Source organism: Papaver somniferum, chromosome 7 (genome assembly GCF_003573695.1).
Source record: "Papaver somniferum cultivar HN1 chromosome 7, ASM357369v1, whole genome shotgun sequence".
NCBI classification, from domain to species: Eukaryota; Viridiplantae; Streptophyta; class Magnoliopsida; order Ranunculales; family Papaveraceae; genus Papaver; species Papaver somniferum.
In genome coordinates this window covers 134,650,923-134,673,480 of record NC_039364.1, presented here as the reverse complement: position 1 = coordinate 134,673,480, position 22,558 = coordinate 134,650,923, and the positions used below count along the sequence as shown (strand labels likewise).

The 22,558-nt window shown below is 37.0% G+C and overlaps 2 protein-coding genes across 2 annotated transcripts; both read left to right on the top strand.

Annotated features, from left to right (window-relative positions):
- Positions 1–5,254: 5,254 nt before the first annotated feature.
- LOC113295265 lies at positions 5,255–5,827 on the top strand. Its single transcript, XM_026543617.1, has one exon. The coding sequence runs from the start codon at positions 5,255–5,257 to the stop codon at positions 5,825–5,827; it is 573 nt and encodes a 190-aa protein (XP_026399402.1).
- Positions 5,828–12,009: 6,182 nt separating this feature from the next.
- Positions 12,010–13,996, top strand: LOC113295264 (zinc finger BED domain-containing protein RICESLEEPER 2-like). The gene is made up of 2 exons (XM_026543616.1): positions 12,010–13,117; positions 13,485–13,996. The coding sequence occupies exons 1-2, from the start codon at positions 12,010–12,012 to the stop codon at positions 13,994–13,996; spliced, it is 1,620 nt and encodes a 539-aa protein (XP_026399401.1).
- The last annotated feature ends 8,562 nt before the right edge of the window (positions 13,997–22,558 follow it).

Sequence of the window (22,558 nt, the reverse complement as noted above, 5' to 3'; positions counted from 1 at the left end):
CGCGGATGGGTTTCATACTTTAGTTCCGAAAATATCTGCTGGAATTTGAAGTTCGCGGACTGGGTTCACGAACTTAGCAACTGGAAAACGTGTATTAACACCCTGGAAGGCCTAAATGCACGTTTGGTTTCGTTATGTCGTATTTTCGGGTCGGATTCTTGAACCGAACTAAATACTTGGAGACCAAGTAATGTAAACCTATAAAAAGGTATTAGGTTATGTAAAATAATATCATCGATCTCATATCACAAGTTCAACATCAAATACTTAGATTTACCCCTATTACAAAAATAAAAATCTTAATTACAGTTTCTAAAAAATAATAATAAAATTATTTACAAAATCTTCTTCTTCACTCCTTTTGGATTTCTCTTTTCTTTCCTTTTTGGGATTTTTCTTTCTTTTCAGCACTTTCTCTTTTTCCTCTGCTCCTTATCCTTTTTGGACAGCTGGGGATTTTGTATATCTTTTCTTTCCTTTGCATAAACAGATATGGGAAACACCGTTCACTTTAAAACATCTATTTTTTTTTTCTCTTTATCCTTTAGCTTAGCTCCAAATCTGAAAGCAAACAAAAATACCAAAACGCGTAAAAAAGAACAAATAAAATAAAACCTAAAAACAAATCTATAAACAAATCAGCGTCGGCGGCGCCAAAAACTTGGTAGGCTCAAAAACCCACAATAATAATACTGCAAGTGCACAACGTCTAACTAGTAGACAATGGCAAGTACAGGTCGTTCCCACGAGGAATGTGAAATACTCTACCAACTAACACCAAAAACTAAGTAATTGACAAGATGATGTTTGAACGATTTTCAGAAATTTGGAACATAATGAAATAATAATAATTTTAACAATAAAAATAAAATGGGAATGGGTTATTAGGATTTTCGGTTTCCACCAATTAATTATGAAAACTCTACTAATCGTTAGAAAAATATATTTCATGCCTATTCAATATTGTTTCTCCGCTGTAATTTTCTTCGCTTCTTGTGTAGTGATTCTAAAGCATTACTTATCAATCCTAAAGTATATCACGTCAAAAAACTTAACCCAAGCACGTCAATTGAAAAGCATAAATAATCAACAAAATCTCATGAGCAATTATATACCAAGCTATATGAAGAAAAACTACTAATCAATCAAATCATTATTAAGTATATAAATGTAGAGTCTACACAATAAAATTGGTTTACACCAAAACCCTAACATGGCTCTAGCTGGACATGGCTTTCTCAAAAGCCATAAACAAAATAGAATGAAAAACTCTAGCTAAGCAAAAATGGAATTGAAGAAATGAAACTTCAAACCCTAGACTTCTCTTCCAGTTGCGGCCGTGTAGCCGCGCCTCTTTCCTATCCCAGTCCGGCCTCCTCCTTCCTTTGTTTATGTTCGTCTTCCTCTTGTAGTTTGTGCTAGTCCTCTGAGTCTGACTAAAACCTAGCAGAACTACCTAGGCCCGGTCCACCACCAACATCCAAATCCACATACTATCCAAATTCTGACTTTGACGTCAAATTCTGTTCTTCGATCCCTAAAGCACCTCCACCAGCAATTCAACTCAAGGGTGCCGGTTTAATCGAGCTCCTTCGCAAGCCTGCAGCCGGCCCCAGCTTCACTTGAATCCAAATACATCTTCTGTCGATTCTATAATGCCAAATTCTAACCACGGACCCAACCTGGTATTCACCACCGTTTTCCAAAATCAGCCCACGTCCAAATTCTTCCCGAAACTTTCCAGTTCGACCACAGCACTTTCTTGTTCCCTGGCCATTCCGTTTACTGAACCTTCTCGACCGGTACCAGCAGCTCATGTAATTGGTTTGCTGCGCATTCATTCTCCATCTCAGATTCACATCGAAGACTCATTGTTACAGCCACGACCATGGAAATACATGCCACAACAAACCAGCGCCAGCAATATGCAGTCCATCTCCGAACTCCCGTTGCAGTTGTTGTACGATCGAGACTACCATTAACCAATAATCCATCACTGCCATTGCTGCAGTTCCGACTAGCACCCATCTCCGTCTTGCCATTCGATGTCCACCCAAGAACTGCTTCTTCTGATTTTCGACCATTTTTTGACTCCATAGAATCTTGTTCTCAAACAATTATGAATGATGATGACAGCAGCTGCTTGGTTAGGAAATGAAAATGAGAATTCCTTCACCTTTTAAAAAGAACAGAATGTGTGGAAACAGTGATGCCACGTCTCCCATTTACTTCTTTTAACTGAATTTTGTTTCCTTGCATCATTTCATGATGAGTTGATTAGGTGCTCCGACAACATAAGCAAATAACAAGGCACAAAAATCTTAATTAACTGTCGTCTCTATAATTCCTTGAGTGCATTTTGATTGTTATCGTCGCAAACGTCATTTTAGTTTTATATTTCGTCATTTATTTTCGGATGATCGGATTTGCTCGTACTTTCTATAAAAACATTAAAATTATGTTATTAGTAAAATATCGGGTCCTAACTAATATAAATATGGGTATAAAATGTAGGGGTGTAAATTCTGTCCGGCAACCCTAAGTCCAGTACCGTCCGTCCTTACCCATAACAGCCCATGGATACCCGTTGCCCGTCACAGGCTAGCCCGGCCTAGCCCTTTTAAATAATAGGACGGGCACATGCCATGAGTAAAAAAATCTTGCCCGGCCCGGTACCCGTCCTGTCAACCCGTTAATATTACCCGTCCCGTTTGCCTACCCATTTACCCAGCCTAATTATTCCTTTCCGCTTTCATTGATTCATTCTATATCTAGATATATACTTGGAATACCAGAGTCTATCGATTCTATCCCGAGTATTTTTCTGCATATATTCATTTTGCTATTTTTAGTGAGAAAATTTAGGGTTTCCTATCGAGAGATGATCCAATCTTGGAGTAATTATAGGAAATTTTGTTATATATTAGTTGAATTAGGTCACAATCAAAATTATATTTCTCTTGTATTCATTTTATATATAAGGGTTTGGAAGAACCACAAACGAGAGCTTGATTTCGAAGTACTGCTACGCGGCTAAGCCTAAGGTATGTGTTTCAGTAATTTCATTTTCACTTTTTTTATGTTTTTATTTCAATTGATTTTTCCATTGTTACTAGTGTTTGATCTTGTAATGTTGTTTTAAATGATTTTAAGTGATGATAGATTTACTTTTCTGCTTGATGCATGTGCTAATAAGCGATAATAATAACTTGGGTATTCATTTCTGTTTTTTGTTTCAATTGATTTGGACATTATTGTTGTCGATTGATGTTTTAATTTTGCTTAGGATTTATGATTATAAATTACTTTTCTGTTTGATGGGGTATTCATGGGTATGAACGAAATTGATTAATATATTCAAATCGGTAAATGAAATTGGGATCTTTTGTGATTTTGGCATCCTTTTTTTCATTTCTTACTTCATTCATGTGATGGTTAGTACTGATGGGAATTATGCACCTGTTTGCTTGTTTATTTGAAACTGTACTACTGGAGTACTTACAAGGAGAAGTTCACTAGTTCATATTGTTTTCTATACTTCACTGACCTTAATTACAGTATGCTAGTATGTAGTTGCCGAGTGAACTTAACCAGTCTTATATACTTGTATAACTTATACATTCAATGATATTCTACACAGGAATTCTCACAATGGATCCTAGTCAAGTAGGCGAAAATCCTTCACAAGCAGCATCTGAGCTTATTACCAATTCTGATGTTAATGGAACTCCAGCTCCAACAAATGCAACTATCCGAAAGCCAAAAAGAAAGTTAACATCTGAGGTATGGGGTGGTTTTGATCAGTTAGAAGAGGAAGATCCAGAAAATCCCGGGACAATTATAATGTGGGCAGTTTGCAGAATCTGTGGAGAAAGGAAAAAATCAGGTGGCAATGCTGGAACCTCACACCTAAAAAGGCATACAAATAGCTGTTTGAAGAAGCGCAAGACCGATAATTCACAGACCACAATAGTTGTAAATGGTCAAGGTAAAATTGCTACCTTTAATTTCAACCAGGCTAGAGCTAGGAAAAATGTCATTAAGCTAATTATTTTAAGAGAGCTCCCTTTCCAATTCGTTGAAGATCCTATTTTCCAATGGTTCATCAATGCTAGTTTTCATCCTGGTTTCGTTAAGTTTTCTCGTAATACTTTGAGGACTGATATATATAAGTGTTATCTAGAGGGAAAACAACAGTTGAAGAGAATTCTTCTTGATAGTCCTGGAAGGATTTCATTGACATCCGATATTTGGCTCTCAAAACAGAGATTGAGTTACTTGGGTATTACTGCACATTTCATTGACAAGAATTGGGTGCTGCAAAAAATAATAACTTATGCTTTAATCGACACATCTCATACTGGTGAGAATATAACTGAATTCATTTTTCGCAAGCTTGTTCATGATTGGAGTATTTCAGAAAAATTGTTTTCTTTAGATATGGATAATGCTAGTGCAAACACTGTCTCAGTTTCTAGATTGAAAAAATTATTTCCTAACCTTCCTTCTAAGGGAGATTTATTTCATGTTAGGTGTTGTTTTCATATCCTGAACTTAGTAGTCCATGATGGATTAAAAGTTCAGGGGTTTACTGAGATGCTTGAACATGTTAAGGGTAGCTTGAAGTATATTTTTGTGTCTGGTACAAGGTGTACACAGTTCCGGTTATTGTGTGATGATATGGGTGTTAGGTCTAAAAAATTGCAGCTTGATGTAAAACATAGGTGGAACTCCACTTATCTTATGTTGAAAGATGCAATTCCCTACCGTCAAGTGCTGTCGGCCTTCCTTGATGATAGGTCATGTCCTCATGTTATTGATGATACTGATTGGGAACACGCTGAAGTGTTATGTGCATTTTTGAAGCCTTTCTATGATGCCACTAATTATTTTTAGGAGTTCATTATGTGACTAGTAACTCAGTTCTTCAATATTTATATGAAATTGGTATGGTCTTCTAGAATCACAGAGATAACCCATTTTTCAAGAACATTATTGCTGCCATGGAGGAAAAGTTTGTTAAGTATTGGGGTGAAACTCCTATATTATTTGGGTTTGGGTCTATTTTGGATCCTCGTCTTAATCTAAGAGGGGTGGAAAGTACTCTTTCTGATATTGAAGAATGCTTTGGCACTTAGTTGCTCTACTTGCCGGGGCGCTTGTCCTACTTGTCGTTGGCATAGGAACCTTATATTTGAATTGACGATCAGAGTCTGCATTCTCAATTCGATGCCACGGCGAACAAAGTAGGTTAATGGGTGCTAAGCTGAAGAGTCTGTTTGCGGAGTACTCAAATATTTTGCATGATAAACAGGTAACTACAGTTTCCAGTGGTCCGCCGACTTCAACAGGTACTTCAGAGACTTCTGCTGGTCCAATGCATTCAGGCTCTTCAACCGAGGTCTCCTCCACTTCATCTGGAAGCACTTTCTGGGCATCTCGCAATCGGAAAAAAAGAGACCCTCTTGCTACATCATCAGAAGAACTAAAGAGGTATTATGCTGAGCCTGAACCTGCTTTGGCTGATATCGAGAACTTTGACGTGTTAGATTGGTGGAAAAGCAATGAAAAGAGGTACCCAGTACTTTCTTGTGTCGCTCGTGATGTTCTAGCAGTTCAAGCATCTACAGTTGCCTCCGAGTCTGCCTTCTCTCTCGGGAAACGTATACTAGGTGATTACCGAAGTAGTTTAACTCCGGATATGTTAGAGTGTTCAGTCGTTATAAAAGATTGGTGGAAGGCTGACATGAAAGATATTTTTAAGCCGATTGATCCTTTGAATGATGATATTACTCCAGCAGATGAACTTGAACGTTTGGCCACTTAATCTCGTCAGTCGCTTCTTTTCTAAGGTAAATATCTGTCTTCACATCCTTTTATGTTCATGATCACTTTTCATTTACATGATAATTCGATGCTGGTTTCTATAGAGATAATAGAATACTGACTTACTGTCTATATATTAACATAGCACACAATGCAAGTGTTAGTGAATTATAATTTGATACTTCTGTAATCTAGAGTGAACAGAAAACAGTACGCTCTTTCCATAAATTTTTGTATTGATCTTTTTCTATTTTTGTGCAGGTGAATGGCTTGAAAGTTTCTTTTAGTATTTTCAGAATAAAGTTGTGTGGAGTCATGGACTGCTAAGATGCGGAAGTAGAATAGGACGCATGAGTCTTTGTTTTTAAATTGAGTTATTAAGGGACGTTTTCTTTTAAGTTTTAATGCTTTGATTTTGAGTGAACAATTTTTGATCTTTGAAGAACAATGAGTTTATTGATTTGTTTATGGAAGTATTTGATTGATTAAGTTGTTGAAACTTTAATACTATACATTGAAGGCCCGCCCTGAACCTGCCCGCCCGGGCCCAAATTACTAAACAGGCTTGGGTAGGCCATGGGCAGTCTTTTAACAGGTATATTCCTGCCCGCCCGGCCTATTTGTTCTGATGGGCAAGAGATTTCCAGGTCCGACCTGTCCCGTCCCATTTAATAATTAGGTCAGGCTTCCCGGCCCGGCCCAATTTACACCCCTAATAAAATGTAGCACTTACGTGCTTATCAACACCCCACACTCATATTTTGCTAGTCCTCGAGCAAAACAAAGAATATATTCGTTCCACAACTGGATAAATATCTGATAAACAGCTAGATATGGAGAGATGTCTGCTAAACAGCGAGATAAATTGTTTGCTAAACAACTAGACGGAACCACTAAACAGTAATATAGAGATGTCTGCTAAACAGCTAGACAGAAAGACCCGCTAAACAGCTGATCATATCATGTAATTTTTTTAATTTTAAAGACCCGCTAAACAGCTGGTCATATGATGCATTTTTTTAAGCCTAATGAAAATGCCACTCCCCAACACTTAATCATTACATTGTCCTCAATGTAATTGAGTCATCCAACGTAGAAATTAAGATGGGAAATTCAAGTAAACAAATAAAAGATAGAGGAAAGAAAACATATCTTATGGGTTGACTCCCATGAAGCGAAATCGTATGGGCTGACTCCCATAAAGCATAATCTTTGTATCCATATTTGCGCACATAAAGAACCTCAAACAATGTGATGATACACCAAAGTAAGCTGCAAAGCATAGATATAAAGTCTGAAAAGTTGGGGATCGATCCAACAAATCAGGTCAACTGCGAATATGAACCTGCAAACACTATAAACCTCCAAAAAGATGTGTAGATTCATTCCCAATAGAAAATAGTCCCTAATCGAGATAAATAAATCACTTACATGGAAAACAAACTTAGAATGTATATTATTCTCTATTCGGGAAGCACACTCTAAATCAGTCTCAAGATCAGCTGAAATACATTCAGTCGACACATTATCTTCACTAGAAATCATAGGAGGCAATGTATTGACATTGTAAAAAGGTATCGGATTTTCAAACTCAACATAATGGTTCAAATCTGTATCTAATGGTTCAAATTTACCAAAATAAGTAACTCTTAAATCTGGTTCTAAGTCAGCGGAAATAACTTCCGTTATTGAGTTACCTTGATTAATCAGTGGAATGCACAATGCATTGACAATGTCAATAAGCATAGGATCATCAGAATCTTCAAAGTGGGATAAACAAACTGAGATTGGTTCAAAATCAGCAGTTACCTGACCAGTGCAAATTGGCTCCACATCCACATCAATCAGAAAATTACAAGATGGGTCAGCAAAACAGGAGCTCAATGGAGCAACAATATCATGAATAATCGCCTCATTATTATCTGCAACTAAGTGACTTATAGGAATCTCGTTATTCAAATGACTAGAAGGTATCTCATTATGAACGTCTACTGTCTCTAAGTCGTTAGACTCAACAATAGTATCTTCTGTATATACAGATTCTTCTAAATCATCATTATCAGAATAAATTGCATCTCTAACACAACTCTCGTCCTTTTGAATAGGCAAATAATCAGTAACATGATCATGAGTTGGATAAAAAACAATACATTCATTTGGTATAGCGGTATCATTATTCCTAAAATCACTACCAGTGTCAAGTCCATCATCATCCTCGAAGCATACAGATTCATCATCAACAACGGTTTCATTATTAGTGTCATCAATATGAAGAAAATCAGAACTTGAGTCATAGTATAGACGAAGATCCTTTACTGGGTTCATAAGTTCAGCAATCATTCTATCAGTTTGAGCACAACTCTCAGCAGTTGCAATCACAAATAATTCAGTTTTTTGGTCAATTGTTCTAGGCTAGATACGAGAGACGGAGATAGTTCACCATACAATTGATTATCTCTTTCATATGGTGACTCATATGTGTGTGAATAATAATTGGAATCGATATAATTTGTCTCATAACCTGGATAAGGTTGGTAATGATCATAACCTTCACAAAGTCCGGAATGATCATACCTATGAGAATAATTCCAATCATTATTTACATACTCGTCTCTAACAGGTTCCTGACAATAAGTGCATATGCATACTCCTCATGTGAGCTATTAGATGGCTCTACTTTCTCGGCTCTGATGGTAAGATTCCAAAAAGCTAAAAGAATCCAACTCACTGGAAACCATGATATAAGGTAAAATTTACCCAATAACTCACCTTGCATAAGCTTTACGAGAATATCAAGCACATACTTTCTAGCCGCTATCGACTCCAATCGTCGCACCTCAGACTAAGGTACCTAAAAAGAGTCAAACAGACTGCGTAAAAAGGAATTAAAGAAAAACAAAAATAAACTATATACAAAAATAAAATAACTATGTACAAAAAAAAATTGATATCAACAAGAGAGTATTTTGCAACCACTCACTGGCAGCGGCGGCAAAAACTTGGTAGGCTCAAAAACCCACAATAATAATACTGCAAGTGCACAACTTCTAACTAGTAGACAATGACAAGTACAGGTCGTTCCCACGAGGAATGTGAAATACTCTACCAACTAACACCAAAAACTAAGTAATTGACAAGATGATGTTTGAACGATTTTCAGAAATTTGGAACAAAATGAAATAATAATAATTTTAACAATAAAAATAAAATGGGAATGAGTTATTAGGATTTTCGGTTTCCACCAATTAATTATGCAAACTCTACTAATCGTTAAAAAATATATTTCATGCCTATTGAATACTGTTTCTCCGCTGTAATTTTCTTCGTTTCATGTGTAGTGATTCTAAAGCATTACTTATCAATCCTAAAGTATATCACGTCAAAGAACTTAACCCAAGCACGCCATATCAATTGAAAAACATAAATAATCAACAAAATCTCATGAGCAATTAAATACCAAACTATATGAAGAAAAACTATTAATCAATCAAATCATTATTAAGCATATATATGTAGAGTCTACACAATAAAATTGTTTTCTACCTAAACCCTAACATGGCTCTAGCTAGACATGACTTTCTCAAAAGCCATAAACAAAATAGGATTAAAAACTCTAGCTAAGCAAAAATGGAATTGAAGAACTGAAACTTCAAACCCTAGACTTCTCTTCCAGTTGCGGCTGTGTAGCCGCGCTTCTTTCCAATCCCAGTCCGGCCTCCTCCTTCTTTGTTTCCGTCCGTCCGTCTTCCTCTTGTAGTTTGTGCGAGTCCTCTAAGTCTGACTAAAACCTAGCAGAACTACCTAGGCCCGGTCCACCACCAACATCCAAATCCACATACTATCCAAATTCTGACTTTGACGTCAAATTCTGTTCTTCGATCCTTAAAGCACCTCCACCAGCAATTCAACTCAAGGGTGCCGGTTTAATCGAGCTCATTCGCAAGCCTGCAGCCGGCCCCAGCTTCACTTGAATCCAAATGCATCTTCTGTCGATTCTATAATGCCAAATTCTAACCACGGACCCAACCTGGTATTCATCACCGTTTTCCAAACTCAGCCCACGTCCAAATTCTTCCCGAAAATTTCCAGTTCGACCACAACACTTTCTTGTTCCCTGGCCATTCCGTTTACTGAACCTTCTCGACCGGTACTAGTAGCTCATGTAATTGGTTTGCTGCGCATTCATTCTTCATCTCAGATTCACATCGAAGACTCATTGTTACAGCCACGACCATGGAAATACATGCCACAACAAACCAGCGCCAGCAATATGCACTCCATCTCCGAACTCCCGTTGCAGTTGTTGTACGATCGAGACTACCATTAACCAATAATCCATCACTGCCATTGCTGCAGTTCCGACTAGCACCCATCTCCGTCTTGCCATTCGATGTCCACCCAAGAACTGCTTCTTCTGATTTTCGACCATTTTTTGACTCCATAGAATCTTGTTCTCAAACAATTATGAATGATGATGACAGCAGCTGCTTGGTTAGGAAATGAAAATGAGAATTCCTTCACCTTTTAAAAAGAACAGAATGTGTGGAAACAGTGATGCCACGTCTCCCATTTACTTCTTTTAACTGAATTTTGTTTCCTTGCATCATTTCATGATGAGTTGATTAGGTGCTCCGACAACATAAGCAAATAACAAGGCACAAAAATCTTAATTAACTGTCGTCTCTATAATTCCTTGAGTGCATTTTGATTGTTATCGTCGCAAACGTCATTTTAGTTTTATATTTCGTCATTTATTTTCGGATGATCGGATTTGCTCGTACTTTCTATAAAAACATTAAAATTATGTTATTAGTAAAATATCGGGTCCTAACTAATATAAATATGGGTATAAAATGTAGGGGTGTAAATTCTGTCCGGCAACCCTAAGTCCAGTACCGTCCGTCCTTACCCATAACAGCCCATGGGTACCCGTTGCCCGTCACAGGCTAGCCCGGCCTAGCCCTTTTAAATAATAGGACGGGCACATGCCATGAGTAAAAAAATCTTGCCCGGCCCGGTACCCGTCCTGTCAACCCGTTAATATTACCCGTCCCGTTTGCCTACCCATTTACCCAGCCTAATTATTCCTTTCCGCTTTCATTGATTCATTCTATATCTAGATATATACTTGGAATACCAGAGTCTATCGATTCTATCCCGAGTATTTTTCTGCATATATTCATTTTGCTATTTTTAGTGAGAAAATTTAGGGTTTCCTATCGAGAGATGATCCAATCTTGGAGTAATTATAGGAAATTTTGTTATATTAGTTGAATTAGGTCACAATCAAAATTATATTTCTCTTGTATTCATTTTATATATAAGGGTTTGGAAGAACCACAAACGAGAGCTTGATTTCGAAGTACTGCTACGCGGCTAAGCCTAAGGTATGTGTTTCAGTAATTTCATTTTCACTTTTTTATGTTTTTATTTCAATTGATTTTTCCATTGTTACTAGTGTTTGATCTTGTAATGTTGTTTTAAATGATTTTAAGTGATGATAGATTTACTTTTCTGCTTGCTGATGCATGTGCTAATAAGCGATAATAATAACTTGGGTATTCATTTCTGTTTTTGTTTCAATTGATTTGGACATTATTGTTGTCGATTGATGTTTTAATTTTGCTTAGGATTTATGATTATAAATTACTTTTCTGTTTGATGGGGTATTCATGGGTATGAACGAAATTGATTAATATTCAAATCGGTAAATGAAATTGGGATCTTTTGTGATTTTGGCATCCCTTTTTTCATTTCTTACTTCATTCATGTGATGGTTAGTACTGATGGGAATTATGCACCTGTTTGCTTGTTTATTTGAAACTGTACTACTGGAGTACTTACAAGGAGAAGTTCACTAGTTCATATTGTTTTCTATACTTCACTGACCTTAATTACAGTATGCTAGTATGTAGTTGCCGAGTGAACTTAACCAGTCTTATATACTTGTATAACTTATACATTCAATGATATTCTACAGGAATTCTCACAATGGATCCTAGTCAAGTAGGCGAAAATCCTTCACAAGCAGCATCTGAGCTTATTACCAATTCTGATGTTAATGGAACTCCAGCTCCAACAAATGCAACTATCCGAAAGCCAAAAAGAAAGTTAACATCTGAGGTATGGGGTGGTTTTGATCAGTTAGAAGAGGAAGATCCAGAAAATCCCGGGACAATTATAATGTGGGCAGTTTGCAGAATCTGTGGAGAAAGGAAAAAATCAGGTGGCAATGCTGGAACCTCACACCTAAAAAGGCATACAAATAGCTGTTTGAAGAAGCGCAAGACCGATAATTCACAGACCACAATAGTTGTAAATGGTCAAGGTAAAATTGCTACCTTTAATTTCAACCAGGCTAGAGCTAGGAAAAATGTCATTAAGCTAATTATTTTAAGAGAGCTCCCTTTCCAATTCGTTGAAGATCCTATTTTCCAATGGTTCATCAATGCTAGTTTTCATCCTGGTTTCGTTAAGTTTTCTCGTAATACTTTGAGGACTGATATATATAAGTGTTATCTAGAGGGAAAACAACAGTTGAAGAGAATTCTTCTTGATAGTCCTGGAAGGATTTCATTGACATCCGATATTTGGCTCTCAAAACAGAGATTGAGTTACTTGGGTATTACTGCACATTTCATTGACAAGAATTGGGTGCTGCAAAAAAGAATAATAACTTATGCTTTAATCGACACATCTCATACTGGTGAGAATATAGCTGAATTCATTTTTCGCAAGCTTGTTCATGATTGGAGTATTTCAGAAAAATTGTTTTCTTTAGATATGGATAATGCTAGTGCAAACACTGTCTCAGTTTCTAGATTGAAAAAATTATTTCCTAACCTTCCTTCTAAGGGAGATTTATTTCATGTTAGGTGTTGTTTTCATATCCTGAACTTAGTAGTCCATGATGGATTAAAAGTTCAGGGGTTTACTGAGATGCTTGAACATGTTAAGGGTAGCTTGAAGTATATTTTTGTGTCTGGTACAAGGTGTACACAGTTCCGGTTATTGTGTGATGATATGGGTGTTAGGTCTAAAAAATTGCAGCTTGATGTAAAACATAGGTGGAACTCCACTTATCTTATGTTGAAAGATGCAATTCCCTACCGTCAAGTGCTGTCGGCCTTCCTTGATGATAGGTCATGTCCTCATGTTATTGATGATACTGATTGGGAACACGCTGAAGTGTTATGTGCATTTTTGAAGCCTTTCTATGATGCCACTAATTATTTTTCAGGAGTTCATTATGTGACTAGTAACTCAGTTCTTCAATATTTATATGAAATTGGTATGGTCTTCTAGAATCACAGAGATAACCCATTTTTCAAGAACATTATTGCTGCCATGGAGGAAAAGTTTGTTAAGTATTGGGGTGAAACTCCTATATTATTTGGGTTTGGGTCTATTTTGGATCCTCGTCTTAATCTAAGAGGGGTGGAAAGTACTCTTTCTGATATTGAAGAATGCTTTGGCACTTAGTTGCTCTACTTGCCGGGGCGCTTGTCCTACTTGTCGTTGGCATAGGAACCTTATATTTGAATTGACGATCAGAGTCTGCATTCTCAATTCGATGCCACGGCGAACAAAGTAGGTTAATGGGTGCTAAGCTGAAGAGTCTGTTTGCGGAGTACTCAAATATTTTGCATGATAAACAGGTAACTACAGTTTCCAGTGGTCCGCCGACTTCAACAGGTACTTCAGAGACTTCTGCTGGTCCAATGCATTCAGGCTCTTCAACCGAGGTCTCCTCCACTTCATCTGGAAGCGCTTCTGGGCATCTCGCAATCGGAAAAAAAGAGACCCTCTTGCTACATCATCAGAAGAACTAAAGAGGTATTATGCTGAGCCTGAACCTGCTTTGGCTGATATCGAGAACTTTGACGTGTTAGATTGGTGGAAAAGCAATGAAAAGAGGTACCCAGTACTTTCTTGTGTCGCTCGTGATGTTCTAGCAGTTCAAGCATCTACAGTTGCCTCCGAGTCTGCCTTCTCTCTCGGGAAACGTATACTAGGTGATTACCGAAGTAGTTTAACTCCGGATATGTTAGAGTGTTCAGTCGTTATAAAAGATTGGTGGAAGGCTGACATGAAAGATATTTTTAAGCCGATTGATCCTTTGAATGATGATATTACTCCAGCAGATGAACTTGAACGTTTGGCCACTTAATCTCGTCAGTCGCTTCTTTTCTAAGGTAAATATCTGTCTTCACATCCTTTTATGTTCATGATCACTTTTCATTTACATGATAATTCGATGCTGGTTTCTATAGAGATAATAGAATACTGACTTACTGTCTATATTAACATAGCACACAATGCAAGTGTTAGTGAATTATAATTTGATACTTCTGTAATCTAGAGTGAACAGAAAACAGTACGCTCTTTCCATAAATTTTTGTATTGATCTTTTTCTATTTTTGTGCAGGTGAATGGCTTGAAAGTTTCTTTTAGTATTTTCAGAATAAAGTTGTGTGGAGTCATGGACTGCTAAGATGCGGGAAGTAGAATAGGACGCATGAGTCTTTGTTTTTAAATTGAGTTATTAAGGGACGTTTTCTTTTAAGTTTTAATGCTTTGATTTTGAGTGAACAATTTTTGATCTTTGAAGAACAATGAGTTTATTGATTTGTTTATGGAAGTATTTGATTGATTAAGTTGTTGAAACTTTAATACTATACATTGAAGGCCCGCCCTGAACCTGCCCGCCCGGGCCCAAATTACTAAACAGGCTTGGGTAGGCCATGGGCAGTCTTTTAACAGGTATATTCCTGCCCGCCCGGCCTATTTGTTCTGATGGGCAAGAGATTTCCAGGTCCGACCTGTCCCGTCCCATTTAATAATTAGGTCAGGCTTCCCGGCCCGGCCCAATTTACACCCCTAATAAAATGTAGCACTTACGTGCTTATCAACACCCCACACTATATTTTGCTAGTCCTCGAGCAAAACAAAGAATATATTCGTTCCACAACTGGATAAATATCTGATAAACAGCTAGATATGGAGAGATGTCTGCTAAACAGCGAGATAAATTGTTTGCTAAACAACTAGACGGAACCACTAAACAGTAATATAGAGATGTCTGCTAAACAGCTAGACAGAAAGACCCGCTAAACAGCTGATCATATCATGTAATTTTTTTAATTTTAAAGACCCGCTAAACAGCTGGTCATATGATGCATTTTTTTTAAGCCTAATGAAAATGCCACTCCCCAACACTTAATCATTACATTGTCCTCAATGTAATTGAGTCATCCAACGTAGAAATTAAGATGGGAAATTCAAGTAAACAAATAAAAGATAGAGGAAAGAAAACATATCTTATGGGTTGACTCCCATGAAGCGAAATCGTATGGGCTGACTCCCATAAAGCATAATCTTTGTATCCATATTTGCGCACATAAAGAACCTCAAACAATGTGATGATACACCAAAGTAAGCTGCAAAGCATAGATATAAAGTCTGAAAAGTTGGGGATCGATCCAACAAATCAGGTCAACTGCGAATATGAACCTGCAAACACTATAAACCTCCAAAAAGATGTGTAGATTCATTCCCAATAGAAAATAGTCCCTAATCGAGATAAATAAATCACTTACATGGAAAACAAACTTAGAATGTATATTATTCTCTATTCGGGAAGCACACTCTAAATCAGTCTCAAGATCAGCTGAAATACATTCAGTCGACACATTATCTTCACTAGAAATCATAGGAGGCAATGTATTGACATTGTAAAAAGGTATCGGATTTTCAAACTCAACATAATGGTTCAAATCTGTATCTAATGGTTCAAATTTACCAAAATAAGTAACTCTTAAATCTGGTTCTAAGTCAGCGGAAATAACTTCCGTTATTGAGTTACCTTGATTAATCAGTGGAATGCACAATGCATTGACAATGTCAATAAGCATAGGATCATCAGAATCTTCAAAGTGGGATAAACAAACTGAGATTGGTTCAAAATCAGCAGTTACCTGACCAGTGCAAATTGGCTCCACATCCACATCAACAATCAGAAAATTACAAGATGGGTCAGCAAAACAGGAGCTCAATGGAGCAACAATATCATGAATAATCGCCTCATTATTATCTGCAACTAAGTGACTTATAGGAATCTCGTTATTCAAATGACTAGAAGGTATCTCATTATGAACGTCTACTGTCTCTAAGTCGTTAGACTCAACAATAGTATCTTCTGTATATACAGATTCTTCTAAATCATCATTATCAGAATAAATTGCATCTCTAACACAACTCTCGTCCTTTTGAATAGGCAAATAATCAGTAACATGATCATGAGTTGGATAAAAAACAATACATTCATTTGGTATAGCGGTATCATTATTCCTAAAATCACTACCAGTGTCAAGTCCATCATCATCCTCGAAGCATACAGATTCATCATCAACAACGGTTTCATTATTAGTGTCATCAATATGAAGAAAATCAGAACTTGAGTCATAGTATAGACGAAGATCCTTTACTGGGTTCATAAGTTCAGCAATCATTCTATCAGTTTGAGCACAACTCTCAGCAGTTGCAATCACAAATAATTCAGTTTTTTTGGTCAATTGTTCTAGGCTAGATACGAGAGACGGAGATAGTTCACCATACAATTGATTATCTCTTTCATATGGTGACTCATATGTGTGTGAATAATAATTGGAATCGATATAATTTGTCTCATAACCTGGATAAGGTTGGTAATGATCATAACCTTCACAAAGTCCGGAATGATCATACCTATGAGAATAATTCCAATCATTATTTACATACTCGTCTCTAACAGGTTCCTGACAATAAGAAGGTGCATATGCATACTCCTCATGTGAGCTATTAGATGGCTCTACTTTCTCGGCTCTGATGGTAAGATTCCAAAAAGCTAAAAGAATCCAACTCACTGGAAACCATGATATAAGGTAAAATTTACCCAATAACTCACCTTGCATAAGCTTTACGAGAATATCAAGCACATACTTTCTAGCCGCTATCGACTCCAATCGTCGCACCTCAGACTAAGGTACCTAAAAAGAGTCAAACAGACTGCGTAAAAAGGAATTAAAGAAAAACAAAAATAAACTATATACAAAAATAAAAATAACTATGTACAAAAAAAAAATTGATATCAACAAGAGAGTATTTTGCAACCACTCACTGGCAGCGGCGGCAAAAACTTGGTAGGCTCAAAAACCCACAATAATAATACTGCAAGTGCACAACTTCTAACTAGTAGACAATGACAAGTACAGGTCGTTCCCACGAGGAATGTGAAATACTCTACCAACTAACACCAAAAACTAAGTAATTGACAAGATGATGTTTGAACGATTTTCAGAAATTTGGAACAAAATGAAATAATAATAATTTTAACAATAAAAATAAAATGGGAATGAGTTATTAGGATTTTCGGTTTCCACCAATTAATTATGCAAACTCTACTAATCGTTAAAAAAATATATTTCATGCCTATTGAATACTGTTTCTCCGCTGTAATTTTCTTCGTTTCATGTGTAGTGATTCTAAAGCATTACTTATCAATCCTAAAGTATATCACGTCAAAGAACTTAACCCAAGCACGCCATATCAATTGAAAAACATAAATAATCAACAAAATCTCATGAGCAATTAAATACCAAACTATATGAAGAAAAACTATTAATCAATCAAATCATTATTAAGCATATATATGTAGAGTCTACACAATAAAATTGTTTTCTACCTAAACCCTAACATGGCTCTAGCTAGACATGACTTTCTCAAAAGCCATAAACAAAATAGAATCAAAAACTCTAGCTAAGCAAAAATGGAATTGAAGAACTGAAACTTCAAACCCTAGACTTCTCTTCCAGTTGCGGCTGTGTAGCCGCGCTTCTTTCCAATCCCAGTCCGGCCTCCTCCTTCTTTGTTTCCGTCCGTCCGTCTTCCTCTTGTAGTTTGTGCGAGTCCTCTAAGTCTGACTAAAACCTAGCAGAACTACCTAGGCCCGGTCCACCACCAACATCCAAATCCACATACTATCCAAATTCTGACTTTGACGTCAAAATTCTGTTCTTCGATCCTTAAAGCACCTCCACCAGCAATTCAACTCAAGGGTGCCGGTTTAATCGAGCTCATTCGCAAGCCTGCAGCCGGCCCCAGCTTCACTTGAATCCAAATGCATCTTCTGTCGATTCTATAATGCCAAATTCTAACCACGGACCCAACCTGGTATTCACCACCGTTTTCCAAACTCAGCCCACGTCCAAATTCTTCCCGAAAATTTCCAGTTCGACCACAACACTTTCTTGTTCCCTGGCCATTCCGTTTACTGAACCTTCTCGACCGGTACTAGTAGCTCATGTAATTGGTTTGCTGCGCATTCATTCTTCATCTCAGATTCACATCGAAGACTCATTGTTACAGCCACGACCATGGAAATACATGCCACAACAAACCAGCGCCAGCAATATGCACTCCATCTCCGAACTCCCGTTGCAGTTGCTGTACGATCGAGACTACCTTTAACCAATAATCCATCACTGCCATTGCTGCAGTTCCGACCAGCACCCGTCTCCGTCTTGCCATTCGATGTGCACCCAAGAACTGCTGCTTCTGATTTTCGACCATTTTTTGACTCCATAGAATCTTGTTCTCAAACAATTACGAATGATGATGACAGCAGCTGCTTGGTTAGGAAATGAAAATGAGAATTCCTTCACCTTTGAAAAAGAACAGAATGTGTGGAAACAGTGATGCCACGTCTCCCATTTACTTCTTTTAAATGAATTTTGTCTCCTTGCATCATTTCATGATGAGTTGATTAGGTGCTCCGACAACATAAGCAAATAACAAGGCACAAAAATGTTAATTAACTGTCGTCTCTATAATGCTTTGACTGCATTTTGATTGTTATCGTCGCAAACGTCATTTTAGTTTTATATTTCGTCATTTATTTTCGGATGATCGGATTTGTTTGTACTTTCTATAAAAGCATTAAAATTATGTTATTAACAAAATATCGGGTCCTACTTAATATAAATATGGGTATAAAATGTAGCACTTACGTGTTTATCAAAGAAAGGAAACTGTAATTAAGGTTTTTGTATATCTTTTTTTCAAAATCCCCGACAGCGTCGCCAAAAATTGATCGAATTTTGAATAGTGGTAAATAGATTGTCGTTCACTCGGACTTTGTTCAGATTGATTTAGGCTTGAATATACAAAATACTAAAAACAAAGGAAACTATACAAAATAAGCTCAAACAAAAGAAGTTTTGACTCTAATTCTTTGCCAAAAATAGATTTCATAAAACATTAGTTGTAAGTTGTGAGCAGGACACATCAAAAGTAATTAAAACCAAGCATGCGACATCAAACAAAATAACAAATAATTAATAGAAATCATAAAGCAATTAAATCTATGCAAAAAGTCATATAAAGAATTAATTCATTTACCACAATCATGAAAAGTTGCTTCCTCCGTTGTCCCAGTAATGGGTTCTAACTCCGCATGGTGAAAACACACTCAAAGGAATTTTTCACTGCTCAAAAAGGTGTTCACAATAATGAAATGGGAGAAAAATAATAAAACCGGCTTTTTAACACTTATATCTGTTACAAAACTAACTGTTACAGAAAACGATACATGAGAAGCGTCGTTGGTACTGTAGCACTATGACTGTCCCCTACTGTTTAATGTTCTTCGTGTTCTTCACAGGAGCAGCAATTGGAAGCTCTCTGTAACTCCAATTTCTCCGGCTCTGTAATGTCTAAACGTCTCCCAATCTCTCCCTCCCCTTATCCGACTTCAAGCATCTCTATTTATACCCACATGACCCATATATCTCGCTGTAAATGCAAATAATCTTCCCAAATCTTCTCATTAACTCTCGGAAATAATTCTATTTGTTTCTCTCCTACATGCGCCTGTAGATGTCTAGCACACACCAAATCAACGCAACACGACTCAAAAGACATTGAACATGCTGCTTCTACAAGATTTATTCCCAAAATAATCAACCAAAAGCCCGAGATATCCTCAAGATACGTACCTTCCTCTGTTTTGCTTAATCTCCTGGAAATCTTCTTTATATTCAAATTCAAGACACCTACCTCCCCTGTTTAGATACAACAGGGTCAAATCAATCCAAACACGACAAGAATCTCGCCAAATAACTCCACAAATTCTCACAGAACAAATGCAGGGGAAACCCGAGCTTGCTTCCTGTTTTGCTTCCCATAGATTATCCAGCCCAACTTAACTCATACAAACACCCATACCAGCATTGTTTTGGTATATCACGTTTATCCCAATCAAAACCAGTGGTTGAGTCTCACTGAAACTCCTCCAAAAATCCAATAGAAAATTACACAGTAACCTGTAGTATTTTCCCGCCATTTTTCTTAATTCAAACAAAGAAGGAGGTTAGCCCTTATCCAACATCTTGGATGCCAAATAACCAGTAGGTGATATAGAAAAATGGGCTCCACATAGCCGTCGGTGCCCCTTAGCAAAAGTGAGGGCCCGTATAGCAATTGTCCTCTGGGGGGTACTCTGAGCAACTTTTCGAGCCGAACTTTCTAACAATATTTATTTCCAATAAATACCTACAAACACACAAAACACCACAATAAGTACGAAAACGAGTACTAACAATACAGAACATTGAGGACAAGTTAGATACATAAATGTGTCTATCACAGACCGATACTACCTTTATCGTAGTTGTGTGATATGATCTTGCATCTTCTATCGTACGAGTACAATCAGATTGATTGCCTTGAGATTGATATCTCCGATAGGAAAGATATAAAAAGTAATCACAAACGTATTCGTCTCATCGTTTGTGATTCCGCAACATCTTGTTTCGCTACCATACGATTAAGATTGTTGTGAGGTGATTGATTAATCTAGGCTGTTCTTCGGGAATATAAGACCGGATTATCAATTGGTTCCTGTTCACCTTGATTATTATCAAAAGACGGAACAAATCCTTTAGGGTTTATCTGCGGGAGACAGATTGATCCTTTGATAGACTTGTCTGTGTGAGACAGATTTGTTTATTGTCAAAGCCTGCGATTTTGGATCGTAGCAAATCTTAGTTGTGGGTGAGATCAACTAAGGGAATCAAGTGCGCATATCCTGCTGGGATCACAGGCGTATGAGCATAACTGTACCTTGGATCAGTGGAGATTGATTGGGGTTCAACTACAGTCAATTCTGAAGTTAACTTGGAGTAGGCTAGTGTCTGTAGTGGCTTAATACAGTGTGTGTTCAATCTGGACTAGGTCCCGGGTTTTTTTTTGCATTTGCGGTTTCTCGTTAACAAAATTTCTGGTGTCTGTGTTATTTCAATTTCCCATTATATTGTTTTATCTTTATAATGAAATAATACAGGTTGTGTGTTAGATCATCAATTAGAGTAATCCAACCTTTGGTTGTTGATTGCCATTGATTGATCCTTGGATATTGGTCTTTGTTACCATCCAAGTTATTCCTTGTGTTTGATTAAAGACTCGATGATTTCTATTAGCTCGAGTAAATCAAAACAAGAGAGAGATATCAACTCCTTGGTATACTTTAGTCTAGATTGAGTCTGACTGTCTAGTTGATTCTATAGCAAAGTATATTGGAAGTTAGTCCATACAGATTGCTAAGTGAAATATTGGGTGGTGTTGTTAGACCCCCGCTTTTTCAATTGGTATCAGAGCAGGAAAACACGTTCAAGACCTCAAAAGTCTGTGTTTGTAGAGGTCTGACTCTATGTACAAGAGTATTATCTCTGATAAACGCGTCGCCAGAAATAAAAGTTATGTCTAGTCTAATTCTAATAAAGAGAAAGATATTTCAATTTCGAATATAGATGAACCTTGTGTTCCGACAAGACAGACAAACACTGACATGTGTGATTCTGATACCCTTCTAAAGAGACTTTCTCTATTAATTAATGGGATGCAGCTGAAGAGAGTGAATTGATTCTAAATCTTGTTAGAATCCAAGCTGATAGATTTAATCGGTTGAAACACCATGTCAATTTCTTCTTGGTGTAATAAGAGAATGCAAATTCAAGAAAAAGACTGAAGATCATTCTTCACGTATGACTCTTGAGGCTAGCATGAAAAAGGATGCCTTGGAAATTGAACATCGCTTGAGTAAACTCTCTATTCAAGGATGCTCTAAGCAGTCTAATATACCAAGTACTTATGCTACGACTGAAAACGTTCATAAACCAGAAGTAATATCAAAATCTCTTCCTGTTATAAAAAATGTGATTGTTTCCTCTAATCGAGGAATGTTTACATCACGAGGAAGGAAGAGGCCTCCCAACAATGGTTTTAAGACTGTTCCCTCTAATCATTTCGATGATCAGAAAGTATGTCCATTTTGTGATTCAAAAGGACATGCTGAACAAAACAGGAATTTTCCTATAGGTTCCTCAAATGTTCAAAAGCGAAAAGTCTCTCTAAACCACTCCATCAAAGAAGCACTGAATCTTCTTATGTGAAAAAGGGAGATAATGATAGTCTTGATGTGAAAATGATACCAAAAGAAGGAAATCCGGAAGACATACTAAGAATGATCATAAGGGATTATGAAGAGATCATCAACAGGTTGTCAATTCCCTCCAGTCTAATTCCCCCAGGTAAAAATTTACATTATGTTTATATTAATATATTTTATGATAAGTTTTCACATCATAATGGTTTTCCTCCAAAGTCTCGCAAAAAAGGGGATTATAATAATCAACAT